At 50.0% G+C, this 20,577-nt stretch overlaps 1 protein-coding gene across 1 annotated transcript in view; it reads left to right on the top strand.

The window, feature by feature from the left end:
* Nucleotides 1–20,577, top strand: part of hydin (HYDIN axonemal central pair apparatus protein) — a 946,920-nt gene that overhangs the window by 464,843 nt on the left and 461,500 nt on the right. Inside the window, exon 14 of the mRNA XM_085992020.1 lies at nucleotides 5,319–5,471. Within this exon, the coding sequence (XP_085848146.1) occupies nucleotides 5,319–5,471 (153 nt within the window). The remainder of the gene's footprint in view (nucleotides 1–5,318; nucleotides 5,472–20,577) is intronic.

The following is a 20,577-nucleotide window of genomic DNA, read 5'->3' as shown; positions in this document are numbered from 1 at the left end:
TCCACATCCTCATACATCCCAACCCAAAAACATCTCTGTCTCAAAAGGTTCTGTGTGCGCTCTATTCCCTGATGGCCCATACGATCATGCACACCTTCAAGCACGACTTCTTTCAAACAAGAGGGCAGCAGTAGCTGGTGACATTCACCAACATGGACATCCTCGATTACATGGTACAACAAGCCATCTTGCTCACAAATACGGTGCCACTGCTTTAACGTGGATAATACTAGCTTGGATAACTGCGACCTCTCCTTGTAAGTTGGCTTTCGCTGCTCACCCCAAAACTTCCTAAACACGCTGAGGGTGGGGTCTGTGTCCTGAAACTTACGTAGTTCCTCTTTAGAGTAACCGGGAAGTGTTGGTGTGTTACCCTGCGACTCACTACGCTCAGTACTTTCTTCTGCGTCCAAAACACGGATCTGTCTGACTTTACAGCACTTGACTCCTGCTGTCACTAAGTCTGGTCCTAGAGCTGTTCCCTTGTGAATGACATTACATATGGCCACACAATCATCATAGTCTGCATCCCCACTGTCTGACTTGGGCTCCCCTGCTAACGGCTGCCTAGAGAGGGCATCTGCTGCTGCATTACAGGCGGCCTGGGCGGTACTTGACGTCAAAGTCAAAAACAGCTAACCGAGCCACCCATCTTTGCTCAACAGCACCTAACTTAGCTGTAGAAAGGTGACACAGGGGGTTGTTATCTGTTATGACAGTGAACTTGGAACCTAGAAGGTAACCTCAAAATTTCTCTGAAACAGCCCATTTGAGGGCGAGGAGCTCTAGTTTCATACTGCTGTAGTTTCTGTCATTTCTTTCAGCATTACGGAGCCTCCTACTGGCATATGCTATCACTCTCTTCCTATCTCCCTGCTGCTGGTGGAGGATGGCACCTAATCCTAGGTTACTGGCATCCGTCTCTACAATGAAAGGCTGAGTGAAATCTGCGTAACCTAACACTGGAGCACTGATCAGCTTTTCTTTCAACTGTTCGAAAGCAGCTTGGCACTCAGCTGTCCATGAACCTTCAAACAACCGTTTTGCTTTTGCTGGGCTGTCTTCCCTAAGGCATGCATTGACTACGTCATGGAGAGGGCCAGCTCGTTTAGAAAAATCCTCAATGAACCTCCTGTAATAACTACAGAAGCCAAGAAAGGTGGCATAGTGGTTAGCACTGTTGCCTCACAGCACCAGGGACCCGGGTTCGAATTCGGCCTCGGGCGACTGTCTGTGTGGAGTTTGCACATTCTCCCCGTGTTTGCGTGGGTTTCCTCCGGGTGCTCCGGTTTCCTCCCACAGTCCAAAGATGTGCGGGTTAGGTTGATTGGCTATGATAAATTGACCCTTAGTGTTAGGGGGATTAAATACGTGGGGTTACGGGGATAGGGTGGGATATGTGTTGGTGTAGGGGTTATGGGGATCGGGTGGGCTATGTGTCGGTGCAGGCTCGATGGGCCGAAATGGCCTCTATCTGCACTGTGGGGTTTCTGTGATTTCTGTGAAATGACCTCAGATCTTTGACTGTACTGGGGACCTGCCACTTCTTTATGGCGGCAATTTTCTCTGGATCTGTCCCTATACCCTCCCCTGAAATTTGATGCCCAAGGAACCTGACTTCCTGCTGCAGGAAGTGACACTTTTCAAGCTTTACTTTCAAGCCTGTCTCTTTCAGTCATCTTAGAGCTGCCTCAAGCCTCTCTAAATGGTCCGGGAAGGTCTGAGAGAACACAAGGATGTCATCTAAATACACCAATAGGATGTGGAACACCAAGTCGCTCATCGTCGCTTGCATAAGTCGTTGAAAAGTCGCAGGTCCATTACAGACACCAAAAGGCATTCTGAGGTCCTCAAAAAGGCCAAAAGGAGTTGTAAAAGCAGTCTTAGGCCTGTCACTTTCACGAACAGCAACCTGGTGGTACCCACTTGCAAGATCAATGGTCGAGAAGAACTTTGCACCATGAAGGGCATCAAAACTCTCGTCAATGCGGGGCAAAGGAAATGCGTCACGTCTGGTTTTTGAGTTTAGTTTCCTAAAGTCAACACGTAGTCGTATGTCTCCATCAGTCTTACGAACTACCACTATGGGTGAAGCGTATGAACTATTGCTCTCCTGGATGACACGCTTTCTTAGAAACTTAGTGATGTGGTCCCTCACCTCTTTGTACAGTGTAGGTGGGACATGACGGTATGGCTCTGTAACTGGTGCGTCATCTACCAAGTTAATCTCATGCTCAACTTTATCAGTGTAGCCTAGGTCCTCATCCTTAAAAGCAAATACTTCCGAATACCTGGCTAAAAGTGCACCTAACTCTGCTTGTTGGCCCTGTGTGCCACCTATGTGTAGTTTGTCCAAAAGCAACTGAATGTCTTGGTCTGTCATCTGTCCTTCTTTTCTGCCAACAGTTACTTCCTCTGTGTCAGCGGAGATGCATTGAAATCGCACCTCACAGGAGTCCTTGTCTACACACTCTGCCTGAGTCGGAATACCAAGCCTGGTCCTGGGGCTTAACCACACATCCTCCTCAGAGAAATTTACCACCTGCACTGGAAATAAATGTCCCTTTGATTCAACTAGAGTGGGGACAACTACCAGGCCACCGGGCAATGGTGTGTTACCTGGCTCCAACAGCATTTTAGTGCTGTCACCTGACTGAGTTTTAAGTCCCTTTACATAGACTGTAGCTATGGAAGACGCAGGCACATGTACAGAACCCCTACCAGCTACACGGACAGAAGATGACTTTGGAGTGATGTTACACTGTTGTACTTGCTGAAATGCTTCCCTCCAATCTGAATCTAACTTTCCCCCTAGAGTAGTGTCAAACTCAGCATGAACTAGTTGCCTGCATCGGCTGATGATGTTCATACCAATAAGACCTGGTGCTGCAGGCTGTGACTGCTGATGCTCTTTGACTACCAGGAAACCACACTCGGGTAAGGTTATGCCCATAGTTTCAACGTCTAACTCAAGGTAGCCCAAGTAGGGAATGTCCAACCCGTTGGCGGCAGTGATCTTAAGCCACCCAGTTGTAGACAGCATATCCTCATCCCTCCAAGTAGGTGCTCTCTGAAAAAACCTTCAGAAATAGTGCTGACTTGGCTCCCGGTATCCAGTAAACAGTTAGCAGTAACCCCCCCAATCTTGAGATCTACTACTGGACATTTACCTATTGCATGGTCAAGAAATCTGTCACGAGTACAAGTACTGTTCTGAGAGCCTGCAGGTTTTCCTCGCATTGCCCGGCTCATGGCAATCGAGGGAGCTAGTTTTCCTGCACCCCAGCCGGTATCGGTGGATGTGTTTGCTACCTTGTGCTTCTGAGGACACTGTTTGGTAATGTGTCCCGCCCCGTTACACTTAAAGCAAATAGGCTGACCTTCATCAGTGAACTTTGGCTTGGCTCTAGGTTTCCCAACCTTGTCATTACCAGTGTTTTCCTTCTGTAGAGCAAGACCCCATACTGCCTCTGTTAGTTCCCCGATAGCTTTACCCTGCTCCGCCACCACTTTAAGAACATCCTGTAAAGTGACAGCCTGGCTGCCTGGTACCCCAATGGCAGAACACTGAAGATCCCTCCCTGTACTGTCACACACTACATTCTTGCTCTTTGCAACTTTAGTGCTACAGGGCTGGTCTTCTAAGGACCATAAGACAGCTTCCTCACGTACATCAAACAGGGTAGACTGGGGGTTGCCTCGTACAAACTTGCGCAACTCTCTCCGGAGTGAGGGATCTCTAACACCATCAACAAATCTGTTTCTGACAACCCGTTTTGTGTTCGGCACAGCATCTGGTGATTGCTTTACCACAGCTCTAATAATCTGAGAGAGTGCATGTGAGTATTCTAGGAAATCTTCACCCTCTTCTTGCTTGCGTCCATAGAAAGTTTCTAACAGCTGAGACTCACTGCGTTTTTCGGTGAAAGCCCCCCTTAGGTAACTGAACAGGTCACTGGGCTGCTTAGACTCTCCACCCAACCGTAACCTAATTTCCTGTAGGGCTGCCCCCCTCAACAAAGATCGAATGAAATCTACCTGCTCTGCAGGAGTCTGATCTCTAGCTCGTAGTACACTTTCAACCTCTTCAATGAACTCATCAACTGAACGACTATCTTTAGATACCTCACCACTGAATGGTTGGATCTGGCGCTCTCTAGGTACATACACATATGACTTGGTTGCCCCATTACCTAGAGTGGCAATAATTGCCATTGCTTGGTCATGGTTTTTTTCAACTCTGAAATCTGTGACTTGAGTTCATCTATCCGGTTGCCCTCACCCACACTAGAGGTATTGTCCTCACCATCCGAAGTGTGAGCTCCAACCTCCTCATCAGGAGACTCTAACATTTTGACTCAGTTCACAAGTCCCTGAAAGCCACTGAATGGGATGGCAGCTGCGACGATTCTTCTCCAATGGTGTCCCTCCTCGGTGCCTTGATGGGTCCTCTCCCAGATTGGTCCTGGCGCCCTCGGGATCCCGTCTGTCTGGTCTGGTCCTCCTTAGCAACCCCAGGCAGCACTCTCCGTCCGTCTCCAGGTCCACTTGGCACCACACCGCTCTTCCCCCACTGCCGTATTTTATGTATTTTTTCTTTACCGAGCCTGAGAAACTCCAAGCTAACAGACCCCACTCCTGGTACCAAAATGTGTAGCCTGGCGAAATGGAGCAGCACAGGACACAGAACTTTCTTTTTTCTGTTTTTTTTAATTCTGAATTGATAACTTGGGTTCTAGGCTTAGGATGTAGTTGTAAATACATAAAACCACATTTAATTGTATAAAATACGGAAAAGACGGAAATACGGCAAATACAAGAAAACACAGTCGATAAAATACGGCAGTGGCTTGCTGTAGAACCGAACACGAGGCAAACCACAGGTGCAGTTAGTTAGTTAGCTAACACTCATTATACAAAACAAAACCAATAGTACAATACATTCTTATGTCCCGTTATCACTTGTTACATCTTACAAGAAAACACAGAATAAGTTCATTTCAAAAGTCATATTCACCCCAGCTCTCTCAGAGCAATCTCTCACGCTGGATGTAGAAAATGGAAGCTGTGAAGAAAGGGGAGGTTCCTTTGGCATCACATGGTCCTACCCATAACTCTTTTCTCCTTGTTCAAATTACTAAAGGGGAAAATGAACCGTGCCATCTAGTGGACTTAAATATTCACTGCATTTTCCCCACTTGGCTACATATATGTTATCCTCACTGCCTGTAGTAATAATAATAATACATTGCCTGTCAGTTATTACCATTTATTATCCAGAAACTTAATTTGATAATATTATTTCTTTTTTTAACCAGAGAGTCCGCTTATTTTGCATAGGCGAGGGGCCAGTGGTCCATGTCACTTCCACAAAGATTGACTGGGGAAAGATCCAGGTACTATCTGATGTTCCCAAGATCATCTGCCTATCTAATGAGTCACTTATCCCAGCCAGAGTCATGGCCAAAATGGTAAGTCATTTGCAGTAATTAAAAAGGGAAAATGTTCAGTAAAGATGACTAATTGCTTCAGAGATGGGATTTCTTGCACATCTGTCATTCCTGCAGCTTCTTTTCCCCTTTTAGAAAATTACGCCTAGGTGCATATGCTGCATGGCTTCCTGGAATCGGTGCAGGATCCAACATATCGGGGAGAAATTGGGTGAGTAGCGCCACCTGTTAGCGCCTAAAGAGGCAGTCAGTGGCTGTAGCGCCACTGGCTGCGTCTCCGGCGATATTCAGTAGGGGCGCTAATGGTGGCGTTAGGCATTTGCGCTGCGCCGCCACCGATGACGTCATCGGTGTGCGCAGCGCCCCATTCGTGCCCCGTTCGCGATATTTGGTAGCGATCGCCGCAGTTGTGTCGCTCGCTACCTGCGCCCGGTTCACAGGGCCTTACTGTGCCGGCAGCAGCGCAAGTTAAGGTGGAGGTGCGGGGCGGCCGCTTTTTCGGCGGCCGCCTGCCAGCACCTCCGTCCCCGGCCTCCTAACCCCCCCCCCGCCCCCTGCGGCATTGCCAGCTGTTTCCCGAGAGCCCGGCACTTCTCCTTGGTGCCGGGCTCACTTGCCGGCACTCGCGATCGGGGCTCGCGCTGTTGCAGGCACCTCCCCCTTAATAGTGGGAGGAAGGCCTTGATGTGCCTTCAATAACCACAAAACTAGAAGTTATAGACTTTAACAAGTTGGCTAATGTGACAGCCTTCCAAACAGTAGCATTCTCCCTTTCCACTTGCCCATTACCCCGGGGGTTGTAGCTAGTGGTTCTGCTAGTGGCTATCCCCTTTGAGAGCAAGAACTGGCGCAGTTCGTCACTCATAAATGACGTCCCCCTATCGCTGTGTATGTAGTTCGGCATGCCAAACATGCAGAATAGATTACCGAGACACTTGATGACCGTGGCACTGGTCATGTCTGGGCAGGGAATGGCGAAGGGGAAGCGGGAATATTCATCGATGATATTGAGGAAGTATACGTTACGGTCGGCAGAGGGAAGGGGTCCCTTGAAGTCCAGACTTAGGTGCTCGAATGGCCGTGTGGCTTTGATAAGGTGTGCACGGTCAGGCCTGTAGAAACGAGGCTTGCATTCCGCACAGATGCGGCAGGCTCTGGTCATTGCCCTGACCTCCTCGATGGAGTGGGGCAGATTGCGGGACTTTATAAAATGGTATAGTCGGGTGACCCCTGGGTGACAGAGGTCGTTGTGGAGACCCTGTAATTTGTCCGTATGAATGCTGGCACACATTCCCCGCGATAGGGCATCTGGGGGTTCATTAAGGGCTCCCGGCCTGTACATAATATCATAGTCGAACATGGATAGTTCGATCCTCCACCTGAGTATTTTGTCATTCTTGATTTTCCCCCTTTGTTTGTTATTAAACATGAAAGCCACTGACCGCTGGTCGGTGAGCAGGGTGAAATGTTTGCCGGCTAGGTAGTGTCTCCAGTGCCGCACTGCCTCCACTATAGCCTGTGCCTCCTTCTCGACAGAAGAGTGCCTGATTTCAGGACCCTGAAGGGTTCGGGAGAAGAAGGCCACAGGTCTCCCAGCCTGATTGAGGGTCGCAGCTAAAGCAAAGTCTGACGCATCGCTTTCGACTTGAAAGGGAATGCTTTCGTCCACTGCACACAGTGCAGCCCTTTCAATGTCCTGTTTGATACTGGTGAAAGCCTCCCGAGCTTCAGCTGATAGTGGGAAGGACGTCGATTTAATGAGGGGTCAGGCCTTATCAGAGTAATTGGGCACCCATTGGGCATAATACGAAAAAAATCCCAGGCACCTTTTTAAAGCTTTGGGATTGTGTGGCAGGGGCAGTTCCTTTAGGGGGCGTAATCGGTCAGGGTCCGGTCCAATTACCCCATCTTCCACCACACAGCCGAGGATACAGAGACGGGTTGTGTTGAAGACACATTTGTCTTCGTTGTAGGTTAGATTCAGCTTTAGGGCAGTTTTTTAAAATGTCGCAAGATTTAGATCGTGGTCTTGCTGGTTGTGCCCGCAGATAGTGACATTGTCCAGATAGGGGTAGGTAGCTTGTAGTTTATTCTCGTCAACCATGCGGTCCATCTCACGTTGGAAGACCGAGACCCCATTTGTTACCCCGAAGGGCACTCTGAGAAAATGGTAGAGGCGTCCGTTCGCCTCAAAGGCGGTGTATGGGCGGTCCTCCGTTCTAATGGGGAGCTGGTGATACGCGGATTTGAGGTCGATAGTCGAGAAGACTCGGTATTGCGCGATCTGGTTGACCATTTCTGATATGCGGGGTAAAGGGTAGGCGTCCAGCTGGGTATAAATATTAACAGTCTGGCTGTAGTCAATTACCATCCGTTTCTTTTCGCTATTTTTAACTATGACTACTTGGGCACGCCACGGACTGGTACTGCATTCAATAATGCCTTCCCGCAGGAGTCTGTCCACTTCCGCCTTGATAAAGTGTCTGTCTTCCAGACTGTACCGTCTACTTTTGGTCGCTATGGGCCTACAGTTCGGAGCGAGATTAGCGAATAAAGAGGGCGGGCTGATTTTTAAGGTTGATAGGCCACAGACTGTGAGTGGCGGCTGGGACCCGCCATATGCTAGCGTGACACTTTCGTGGTGGCACTGGAAGTCCAGGCCCAAGATTACATTAACACAGAGTTCTGGCATCACGAGGAGTTTAAAATCCTTGTAGTCCGTGCCTTTTACAGTCAGTGTTACCACACAGTAGCCCAAAATGTCCGAAGTGTGGGGCTTAGCAGCCATAGCAATTCTGCTCCGTGTAGGGGTTACCGTTAATGAGTGCTGCCGTACCAGGCTAGGGTGGATAAAGCTCTCGGTACTCCCACAGTCAATTAAACATTTCGTTAAATTCCCGTTTACCTGTATGTCCATCATGGATTTTGTCAATGGGTGTGGCCTGGATTGATCCACCGTGATCGAAGCCACTGTTGGGCCCTGGGAGGCCGTTGAGTCGGGAAAAGATGGCAGATCCCAAGATGGCGGCCCGCACGGCACGCACGAGGCGGTGACGGAGTTGGAAATCGGATTGCCCCTGCAGACTTTGCTAAAATGCCCCTTTTTCTTACATTTGAAGCATGTAGCGTCCTTCGCTGGGCATCGTTGTCTTGGGTGCTTGGCCTGGCCGCAGAAGTAGCATTTCGGGCCTCGAGACATTGCCGCTGTAGTAGGACTCCTGGGTGAACTTCTGTGTGGGGACTCCGGCGGTGTAGAGCTGGCCTGAGACCTGGATGGGGAAGATGGCTGATTCCAAGATGGCGGCCCGCTCGGCGCGCACGAGGCGGTGAGGGCCACATGGCCGGAAGAATAAGAGTCAGAGTTTTTCTGGGCCACGTCCAGCGATCGCGCAGTGGCCACTGCCTTTTTAAAATCCAGGACCTCCTTCTCCAGCAGTCTCTGCCGGATATAATTCGATTTGAGGCCCGTGATGAAGGAATCGCGGACCAATTCGTCAGAGTACACGTTGGCCGTCACGGCCTTGCAGTTACAGTCCCGGACCAAGTCCTTTAGGCCCTGTAAGAAATCGTCCATTGATTCCTCAGGTCGCTGCCTGCGTGTAGCCAGCAGATGTCTGGCGTACACTTCGTTTACTGGCCTCTGGTATTGGGCCTTCAGGATAGTGATGGCCTCCGTGTAAGAGGTGGCGTCCCGGATGAACGAATAAATCCGATGATTAACGCGAGTAGTCAGTAGACTCAGTTTATCTACCTCGCTAGCGGATGAGGCCCTCGCGAAGAGTTCGAAGCATTTGAGCCAGTGTCCAAATTGATTTGATGCTTCAGCAGAATGTGGATCCAAGTCCAGACGCTTTGGTTTTAGGAGTCGGATCAGAGCTAACATCTCAACACACTGACTGGCTCGCAGGAAGGAGTCATACAGGTTAGTCAGGAAAGAGGAAGTGAAACTATACACCGTGTGGGGGAGGGTAATATACATGAGTGCAAAACGAATACAGGCAAGAACGAATACAGATTTCATTACAGGCCTTTAGTACCGCAGCGTGCCGTGCCGCAGCATGTGGCGCTGCGGCACGTTGCGCTGCGATAATCAGTTTCAGCGCCCTAAGAGGGACATGGAGCGCCTCGAGCCTCGCCCCGTGTCCCTCGAGCGGCACTGAAATGGAATTAATGGCGACCGGTATCACTCCGATCACTGCGCTAAATCCTGCGCTAAGGCGACTTTTGCGCCACTTTGGCGCCCCAACCCAATTTCTAGGCCATCCTGTTTAATACAATCTCTTAGTTACCTTTTATGTCTCTTCAAAACGACAGCCAAATCTTAATGGCTGCAATGGATGTACCTTCTTGATTCTCTTGTCAATTATTTAAAAAATATATTTTGCAAAGTCTGACTCAAGACACAGTGGTTGCTGTTCCACAAGATTGCTAATTTAGTGCTGTTTAGGGCAGATTTATGCTGTGGTTTTAAACTAAGAATTTGGCTAAGCTCATTTAACTTGATACCCTAAGAACTGGTAGAAAGACTATCATCTGTACCCCATAATAGACTGATGAACAAGGTCAGAGAATGCGGAGTCAAGGGACAAGTAGCAGAATGGATTGTTAGTTGGCTTCAGGACAGAAAGCAGAGTAGGAGTAAAGGGTAGCTATTCACAGTGGCAGAAGGTGGGGAGTGGTGTTCCACAAGATCAGTGCTGGGACCACTGCTGTTCACAATTTACATTAACGATTAAGACTTAGGAATCAAAAACACAATTTCTAAATTTGTGGATGACACCAAATTGGGGGGGGATAGTCAATACTGAGGAGGACTGCAACAAGTTACAGAAGGACATTAATAAACTTGCAGAATGGGCATATAATTGGCAAATGAAGTTCAACACAGATAAAGGTGAGGTATTACATTTTGGTAGAAAGAATAGGGAGGTCACTTATCACTTGGTGGGTGTGAGTCTAGGTGAGGTAGAGGAACAAAGGGATCTCGGAGTACAAATACAGAAATCACTAAACGTTGTGGCACAGGTTAGCAAGGCCATAAAAAAAGCAAACCAAGCACTAGGGTTTATTTCTAGAGGGATAGAATTGAAAAGTAGGGAAGTTATGCTAAACTTGTATCGAACCTTGGTTCGACCACACGTAGAGCACCGCGTACAGTTCTGGTCACCATATTACAAAAAGGATATACAGGAAACTCTCGTTTAAAGGCACCTAAATATCCGGAATTCTCTGTTAACCGGCAAAATTCTCACTTCGAAAACAACACCTCAATAACCGGCAATGTCGCCGAGTTAGAGTCTCCCGCGGTGGCCGAGTTAGTCAGTGGGGGTAGTTCTCCAAACTGCCACTACTCGGCTTCTTGGCGCTGTCGGAAGTCGGAACACCTCAATACCCCTGTAACAGGAGTCTGACTCTCCCGCGCTGCCAGTAGTCTCTTCTGATCTACCATTTTACAGGGGTACTGTGTGTCTCCCACTGGTAGTCATTGCATTGCATTACTCTGAACTGGCAGTACTGTACTTAATCAAGCATCTTCCACCATCCATTTAACACAACACTCTGTAGGTGAGTACCCAATTACTGTATACTGCACATTTCTTGATTTTTAAAATTTTTCTTTGTTAAAAATAGCCTCGGTAGATAACCCTCTCCGTCATCCGGAATTTTTGATCAACCGGCAACACGCTGGTCCCGTCGGTGCCGGATACCAAAGAGTTTCCTGTAGAGGCACTGGAGAGGTTGCAGAGATGATTTACAAGGATGATACCAGAAGTGCGAGGGTATACATATCAGGAAAGGATGGACAGGCTGGGTCTCTTTTCTCTTGAAAACAGAAGGCTGAGGGTGACCTAATAGAGGTCTTTAAAATTATGAAAAATATTGATAGAGCGGATACAGAGAGAATGTTTCCACTTGTGGGGAAGAGCATAACTAGAGGATATCAATATAAGGTAGTCACCAAGAAATCCAATAGGGAATTCAGAAAAAACTTCTTTACCCAGAGAGTGGTGAGAATGTGAGACTCACTAACACAGGGAGTGGTTGAAGCGAATGGTATAGATGCTTTTAAGGGGAGGCTAGATAAGCATATGAGGGAAAAGGGAATAGAAGGTTATGCTGATAGATTTAGATGAGGAAAGACGGGAGGAGGCTTGTGTGGTTGGGCCGAATGTCCTGTTTCTGTGCCGTATATCTTATGTAACACGTGATCCTATGTAATCTTATGTGGACAAGATTCTACCCAGGTCTAAGACAGAAGGACAGTTTCGTGACCCACCAGCAACCATATTATGTTTTACTGTGGTAAGCTTGCAGTGAGATTTTAGCGTGAGGCTGAACTCATGCAATTGAATCAGGAGTAAAGTGCACAAATTGAGAAAATTTCTTCCATTGACTGATCCAAGACAGTGAACTATTCCCCAGTGTTCCAGTAGCTTAGGATGCTTCAAAGAACTGAGTTTTGCATCTGTGCACATTTTTGTTGGATTCTGCAAAGTTTCTATGTTTTGTTGGTTAATTGTAAATTACGAGTTCCACTGGTACTTGCAGAAACATACAGCGAGGATCTCGCAACACTGCAGAGCTTTTTGGTGGCATTATCTATCATTACAAATCTCTTAGTTTTGTGCACACATAAAAACTGGGTTGAGACTACTCAAACTCATTTGATGTAGGGCCCTTACAATGGGCGGACCAGAGACTTTCTTGCCAATCAATCTGGGCTGAACATAAACCCAAGTTCTTCAGGTGTGTTGAACCACTGTGCCACCCTATCTCCCAGACTTGAGTATCAGCTCAATATGTATCATAAAAATCCATTGGGTTTCTTGAAAGTTAAGAGAAAATAAGCACTCAGAGGGTTGCAGTATTACTGCTTGTGGTTTAAATCTTCTTTTATACCAGCAGAGAACTTACATTTACTGTAATCATTATAAACAGCTGATGGAAATACTCATTAGCACAACGCTACTTTGGGGAAGGAGCCATATAATCCATTTTTCTGGTGCTAGAGCTGATACCAATACACTTCCATGATGTCATGCACAGTGCATAGACCATGATTGTACTTGGGACCCAATGAGGATATTATGGAACAGTATGGAGCAAATCCCAAAAGCAACATGTCGAAGTGCCCAAAAGGTTTGAGGAACAGCTCAACATAAATAATTAACGCCTCTACAGGGGAAATCTATCAATCCTATGCCCCAACAAGGAGATGTGTCCAAAGGGAGTGCGGTTTGAGGAATTTGCACTGAGTGTTATAGTCCTATCGATAACTCATGCCCCCTTGAAGCTCTCCATCTCAGTAGTGGGATTGATGAAATTACCCTTATTGTCTTTTTATAATGCGCCTTTCCACACAGGACTGAGTTCTCCTGACCTTATTACCTTAAATTTAGAAGGTTTTCATTCAGTTGTGATATCAAAATCCATCTCTCTAAACATTAACTGCAGGCAGGGGTTGTCAAATTTTAATGATGTCTTTAGAAAGAAGAAAAAAATGGCATTTAATAGAGCCTTTCAGGTCATCATCTTGACGTCGCACTGCATATAACAGCCAGCGAAGTGTTTTTGAACGGTTGTCACTTGTAATGTAGAGAAACACAGCGATGATGTATCTGTGATGTCCAAGTGCAGTCTGTGAGCTCACTCTGTGATGTCCAAGTGCAGTCTGTGAGCTCACTCTGTGATGTCCCTGTGTCTGTGAGCTCACTCTGTGATGTCCCTGTGTCTGTGAGCTCACTCTGTGATGTCCCTGTGTCTGTGAGCTCACTCTGTGATGTCCCTGTGTCTGTGAGCTCACTCTGTGATGTCCCTGTGTCTGTGAGCTCACTCTGTGATGTCCCTGTGTCTGTGAGCTCACTCTGTGATGTCCCTGTGTCTGTGAGCTCACTCTGTGATGTCCCTGTGTCTGTGAGCTCACTCTGTGATGTCCCTGTGTCTGTGATGTCCCAGTGTCTGTGAGCTCACTCTGTGATGTCCCTGTGTCTGTGATGTCCCAGTGTCTGTGAGCTCACTCTGATGTCCCTGTGTCTGTGATGTCCCTGTGTCTGTGAGCTCACTCTGTGATGTCCCTGTGTCTGTGATGTCCCAGTGTCTGTGAGCTCACTCTGTGATGTCCCTGTGTCTGTGATGTCCCTGTGTCTGTGAGCTCACTCTGTGATGTCCCAGTGTCTGTGAGCTCACTCTGTGATGTCCCTGTGTCTGTGAGCTCACTCTGTAATGTCCCTGTGTCTGTGAGCTTACTCTGTGATGTCCCTGTGTCTGTGAGCTCACTCTGTGATGTCCCTTTGTCTGTGAGCTCACTCTGTGATGTCCCTATGTCTGTGAGCTCACTCTGTGATGTCCCTGTGTCTGTGATGTCCCTGTGTCTGTGAGCTCACTCTGTGATGTCCCTGTGTCTGTGAGCTCACTCTGTGATGTCCCTATGTCTGTGAGCTCACTCTGTGATGTCCCTATATCTGTGAGCTCACTCTGTGATGTCCCTGTGTCTGTGATGTCCCAGTGTATGTGAGCTCACTCTGTGATGTCCCTGTGTCTGTGAGCTCACTCTGTGACGCCCCAGTGTCTGTGAGCTTACTCTGTGATGTCCCTGTGTCTGTGAGCTCACTCTGTGATGTCCCTGTGTCTGTGAGCTCACTCTGTGATGTCCCTGTGTCTGTGAGCTCACTCTGTGGTGTCCCTGTGTCTGTGAGCTCACTCTGTGATGCCCCTATGTCTGTGAGCTCACTCTGTGATGTCCCTGTGTCTGTGATGTCCCAGTGTCTGTGAGCTCACTCTGTGATGTCCCTGTGTCTGTGATGTCCCAGTGTCTGTGAGCTCACTCTGTGATGCCCCAGTGTCTGTGAGCTTACTCTGTGATGTCCCTGTGTCTGTGAGCTCACTCTGTGATGTCCCAGTGTCTGTGAGCTCACTCTGTGATGTCCCTGTGTCTGTGAGCTCACTCTGTGATGTCTCTGTGATGTCCCAGTGTCTGTGAGCTTACTCTGTGATGTCCCTGTGTCTGTGAGCTCACTCTGTGATGTCCCTGTGTCTGAGCTCACTCTGTGATGTCCCAGTGTCTGTGAGCTTACTCTGTGATGTCCCTATGTCTGTGAGCTCACTCTGTGATGTCCCAGTGTCTGTGAGCTTACTCTGTGCTGTCCCTGTGTCTGTGAGCTCACTCTGTGATGTCCCTATGTCTGTGAGCTCACCCTGTGATGTCCCTATATCTGTGAGCTCACTCTGTGATGTCCCTGTGTCTGTGATGTCCCAGTGTCTGTGAGCTCACTCTGTGATGTCCCTGTGTCTGTGAGCTCTCTGTGATGTCCCAGTGTCTGTGAGCTTACTCTGTGATGTCCCTGTGTCTGTGAGCTCACTCTGTGATGTCCCTGTGTCTGTGAGCTCACTCTGTAATGTCCCTGTGTCTGTGAGCTTACTCTGTGATGTCCCTGTGTCTGTGAGCTCACTCTGTGATGTCCCTGTGTCTGTGATGTCCCAGTGTCTGTGAGCTCACTCTGTGATGTCCCTGTGTCTGTGAGCTCTCTGTGATGTCCCTGTGTCTGTGAGCTCACTCTGTGATGTCCCTGTGTCTGTGAGCTCACTCTGTGATGTCCCTGTGTCTGTGAGATCACTCTGTGATGTCCTTGTGTCTGTGAGCTCACTCTGTAATGTCCCTGTGTCTGTGAGCTTACTCTGTGATGTCCCTGTTGATGTGCCTTCAATAACTCAAAGACAAGGAATTTAAAGGATTCAACTAAGGCTTTTAATCACTAAGAACATAGCAGCATTACAGGTCTTCCCACATCGGGTGTCTGGTAGGAATGACTCATACAGCTCCTGAGACCTTTATATGGCAAAAGACAGGGGCGTAGCCAATACACACAATAGGAACAAAAGGGGGCGGTTCACACAATACAAGCAGGTGAAACACACAGGTAAAACACATAGGCTGATGAAGGCATATATTTCATCACATTCACCCCTTCTACAGATTTAGTCTGTCTGGGGGTGTGATAGTCCTTCCTGAACGTCGCAACAGTACCTCGGGTTCCGACCGGGAGTCCGTGGTGCCCTCCTGGGCATACCCATGTGCTGGGGGTGTTGCAGGTACTGCTGGGGGTGGTGAGGATACCTCTGGGGATGGTGGAGGTTCTTCTGGGGGTGGTGGTGATGGGTCGTCGTCGTCGCTTCCTGCCGAGGCGAGGTCCTTTATGGACACGGTGTCTTCACGCCCGTCGGCGTGCTTGACGTACGCGTACTGTGGGTTTGCGTGGAGTAGGTGTACTGCCTCCACGAGGGGATCCGTTTTGTGGCCCCTCACATGTTTCCGTAACAGGACTGTCCTTGGGGCGGAGAGCCACGAGGGTAGGGATACTCCTGAGGTTGATTTGCGGGGAAAAACAAACATCTTCTCGTGAGGAGTGGCGTTAGTAGCAGTACACAGTAGCGACCTTATCAAGTGGAGTACGTCTGGGAGGACCTCCTGCCAGCGGGAGGTGGGGAGGCCTTTAGACCTTAGTGCTAAGGTGACCGCCTTCCACACTGTCGCGTTCTCCCTCTCCACTTGCCCATTACCCCGGGGGTTATAACTAGTGGTCCGACTCGTGGCTATCCCCTTTGACAGCAGGTATTGGCGCAGTTCATCGCTCATGAACGACGCCCCCCTGTCAGTGTGGATGTAGTTGGGCATGCCGAACGTGCAAAACAGGTTGCCGAGGCACTTGATGACCGTGGCACTGGTCATATCTGGGCAGGGGTAGGCGAATGGGAAGCGGGAGTACTCGTCCACAATGTTGAGGAAGTACACATTGCGGTCGGTGGAGGGGAGTGGTCCCTTGAAATCTAAGCTCAGGCGCTCGAATGGCTGTATAGCTTTGATCAGGTGGGCTCGGTCGAGCCTGAAAAAACGGGGCTTGCATTCCGCACAAGTGCGGCAGTCCCTGGTCATAGACCGGACCGCCTCGATGGAATAGGGCAGGTTACGGGATTTTATAAAGTGGAATAGCGGGTGACCTCCGGGTGGCAGAGGCCATTGTGGAGGCCCTGTAGCCTGTCCCCCTGGATGCTGGCACACATCCCTCGTGATAGGGCATCGGGGGATTCGTTGAGGGCCCCCGGCCTATATATTATGTCGTACTTAAACGTGGAGAGTTCGATCCGCCACCTGAGAATTTTGTCGTTCTTGATCTTCCCCCTCTGTTTGTTGTTAAACATGAAGGCTACCGACCGCTGGTCGGTAAGCAGGGTGAAGCGTTTGCCGGCTAGGTCGTGTTTAATGCAGTTGAAGGCGGCGTGGGCCTCGGCCGTGAGCGGGAAGGACGTTGATTTCAGGAGGGGACGGGCCTTGTTGGAATAATTGGGGACCCATTGGGCGTAATAGGAGAAGAACCCCAGGCACCTTTTCAGGGCCTTGGGGGTGTTTGGTAGGGGTAGCTCCCGTAGGGGGCGCAATCGGTCGGGGTCCGGACCGATTTCCCCGTTTTCCACCACGCAGCCCAGGATACAGAGGCGCGTGGTGCTAAAGACACACTTATCCTCGTTGTAGGTGAGATTGAGTCTGAGGGCGGTTTTCAGAAATCTCGCGAGGTTCGAGTCGTGGTCTTGCTGGTCGTGGCCGCAGATGGTGACGTTGTCTAGGTATGGGTAGGTGGCTGTGAACTGGTTCTCATCGACCATGCGGTTCATCTCCCGCTGGAAGACCGAGACCCCGTTCGTTACCCCAAAGGGGACTCTGAGGAAGTGGTAGAGACGTCCGTTCGCCTCGAAGGCGGTGTATGGACGGTCCTCCGGTCTAATGGGGAGCTGGTGGTATGCCGATTTTAGGTCGATGGTGGAAAACACACGGTATTGCGCGATTTGGTTAACCATATCCGCTATGCGGGGCAGAGGGTAGGCGTCTAGCTGGGTGTATAGATTAACCGTCTGGCTATAATCTATCACCATCCGCTTCTTTTCGCTACCCTTAACTACTACTACCTGGGCGCGCCACGGGCTGGTACTGCATTCGATGATACCTTCCCGCTTGAGTCTTTCTACTTCCGACGCAATGAACCGTCTGTCCTCCCAGCTGTACCGCCTACTCTTGGTCGCTATGGGTTACAGTTGGGTGCGAGGTTGGCGAACAGAGAGGGCGGCTTGACCTTCAGGGTAGCCAGACCGCACACTGTGAGGGGCGGCTGGGACCCACCGTAGGTAAGCGTGATACTTTGGTGGTGGCACTGGAAGTCCAGACCCAAGATCACGCTCACACAGAGATCTGGCATTATCAATAGTTTAAAATCTCTGTAATCATTGCCTTTTACCAACAACATAACCGCGCAGAAACCTGTAATTTTTGAGGTATGAGTCTTATCAGCCATGGCGATTTTGCCCTGTGTGGGGACTATCGTTAGTGAAAGTCGTTTTACCAGGCTAGGATGAATAAAGCTTTCGGTGCTCCCGCAGTCAATCAAGCATTTAACCTTGTTCCCGTTTACCTCTATGTCCATCATCGATTTAGACAACGGATGCGGCCTGGACTGATCCACTGTGATCGAGGCCACCAGTGGGTCCTGGAGGTCCGTGTAGTCGGGGCAAGATGGTGGACTCCATGAGGGTGGACAAGATGGCTTCCAAGATGGCCGCTCCCACGGCGCGCACGCGGCGGTGGTGGAGTTGGAGGCGGGGTTCCCTCTGCAGACTTTGCTGAAATGTCCTTTCTTCCTGCATTTAAAACAGGTGGTGCCCTTCACTGGGCACAGATGCCTGGAGTGTTTGTCCTGGCCGCAGAAGTAGCATTTCGGGCCCCGATGCATTGCGGCAGTAGTGGGGCTCCTGGGTGGAGGCTGGGGCTCCGATGGTGCTGGGCTGGCCTGAGACCTGGGAGGTGAAGATGGCTTCCAAGATGGCGGCCCCCACGGCACGCACGAGGCGGAGTGGGCCGCGTGGCCTGGGGAACAGGATTCAGAGTTCCTCTGGGCCATATCCAGCGATCGCGCTATATCTATAGCCTGTTTTAAGTCCAGTCCCTCCTTTTCAAACAGTTTCTGCCGAATATAATTTGAACTGAGGCCCGCAATAAGGGAGTCTCGAATCAGCTCCTCCGTGTACACGATGGCAGACACGGCCTTACAGTTACAGTCTCTGCCCAGTACTTTTAGGTTTAGTATACAGTCCTCTAGTGACTCACCATGCCGCTGCGTGCGAGTAGTCAGAAGATGCCTGGCGTACACCACGTTTATTGGCCGTGCGTAGTGGGCCTTCAGGATGGTGCAGGCCTCCTCGTAGCTGGTGGCATCTTGGATGAGGGGGGAGACCCGATGGCTCACCCAGTTTCGCAGGATTCCCAGTTTCATGTCTCCGGTAGCGGTTTCGGCTGCGGCTATGGCAGTGGATGAGTTTGCAATGAAAAATTCGAAGCATTGGAACCAGTGTCCGAACTGTGTGGCTGCGTCTGAGGCATGGGGGTCCAGATCCAAGCGCTCTGGTTTCAGGAGTCGATCCATCCTGGTGTTTTAGTGATTAAAATTGATGTGCCTTCAATAACTCAAAGACAAGGGCCTAGAAATTGAGTTTTGGCGCAGCCAGGGCTTTAGCGCCGGAAGTTAGTGCCGGAGCTAAGTCGCGCTGGTCGGGCCCAAAATTCAATAGTTCTGCGCCCAAACGGCTGCCGGCGCTGCTGAGAGCTGTTTGCGCCTGAAAACTGGCGCAACGCGCTGAATTTCGGCGCTATTCTGGCGCTGCGGCGCCCGCTGCGGTGCGGCAGGTTCGGGAAGTGCAGGCCTCCTCCTTCCCTTAAGGAGGAGCTGCCTGCACCTGGCCGCGGCCCGCGAAAATCTTTTTAAAAATGAGCCCGGCACCTCGGACAAGTGCCGGGCTTGCTTCTGTTCCGGGGGGGGGGCGGGGGGAAGTCCGGGGAGGGAGCTGCGGCCAGGCGGCCGCCGCGGGGCCTTTAATGCGCCGGCGCAAAGTCATGTAAGACTCTGTTGCCAGAGTCTTAGTTGCGGCTGCCACGGGCGAGGCGGCCGCAACTGAATTTCGGCGCTGGGGCCCGTCGGCATGGCAACCGGGATGCTGCGCACACCGATGACGTCATCGGTGCCGGCGCAGCGCTACCGGTCTACCGCGGCGGAAGGGCCCCAGGCAATTTCGGCGCCGGCGCCAATTGCAGCGCTAGGCCCTCTAGCGCCGCAAAATCGGCGCTAAGGGCACTGAATTTCTAGGCCAAGGAATTTAAAGGATTCAACTAAGGCTTTTAATCACTAAGAACATAGCAGCATTACAGGTCTTCCCACATCGGGCGTTGGTAGGAATGACTCATACAGCTCCTGAGACCTTTATATGGCAAAAGACAGGGGCGTAGCCAATACACACAATAGGAACAAAAGGGGGCGGTTCACACAATACAAGCAGGCGAAACACACAGGTAAAACACATAGGCTGATGAAGGCATATATTTCATCACACCTGTGTCTGTGAGCTCACTCTGTGATGTCCCTATGTCTGTGAGCTCACTCTGTGATGTCCCTATATCTGTGAGCTCACTCTGTGATGTCCCTGTGTCTGTGATGTCCCAGTGTCTGTGAGCTCACTCTGTGATGTCCCTGTGTCTGTGAGCTCACTCTGTGATGTCCCTGTGTCTGTGATGTCCCAGTGTCTGTGAGCTCACTCTGTGATGTCCCTGTGTCTGCGAGCTCTTTGTGATGTCCCTGTGTCTGTGAGCTCTCTGTGATGTCCCTGTGTCATAGTCATAGTCATAGAGTTTTACAGCACAGAAAGAGGCCCTTCGGCCCATCGTGTCTGCGCCGCCCATCCATCCCTGTCCTGTCTAATCCCATTTTCCAGCATTTGGTCCATAGCCTTGTATGCAACGGCATTTCAGGTGCTCATCCAAATGCTTCTTGAATGTTGTGAGGGTTCCTGCCTCTACCACCCTTTCAGGCAGTGAGTTCCAGATTCCAACCACCCTCTGGGTGAAAAAGTTCCTCCTCAAAACCCCTCTAAATCTCCTGCCCCTTACCCTGAATCTATGCCCCCTTGTTATTGACCCCCCTACTAAGGGGAAAAGTTCCTCTTTATCTACCCTATCTATGCCCCTCATCATTTTGTACACCTCAATCAGGTCCCCCCTCAGCCTTCTTTGCTCCAAGGAAAACAACCCCAGCCT

This window comes from Somniosus microcephalus, chromosome 6, assembly GCF_052327205.1.
Source record: "Somniosus microcephalus isolate GS21.2 chromosome 6, FLI_Smic_1.0, whole genome shotgun sequence".
NCBI lineage: Eukaryota > Metazoa > Chordata > Chondrichthyes > Squaliformes > Somniosidae > Somniosus > Somniosus microcephalus.
Note: the sequence above shows the minus strand (reverse complement) of the source record. Positions and strands in the feature narration are given on the sequence as shown.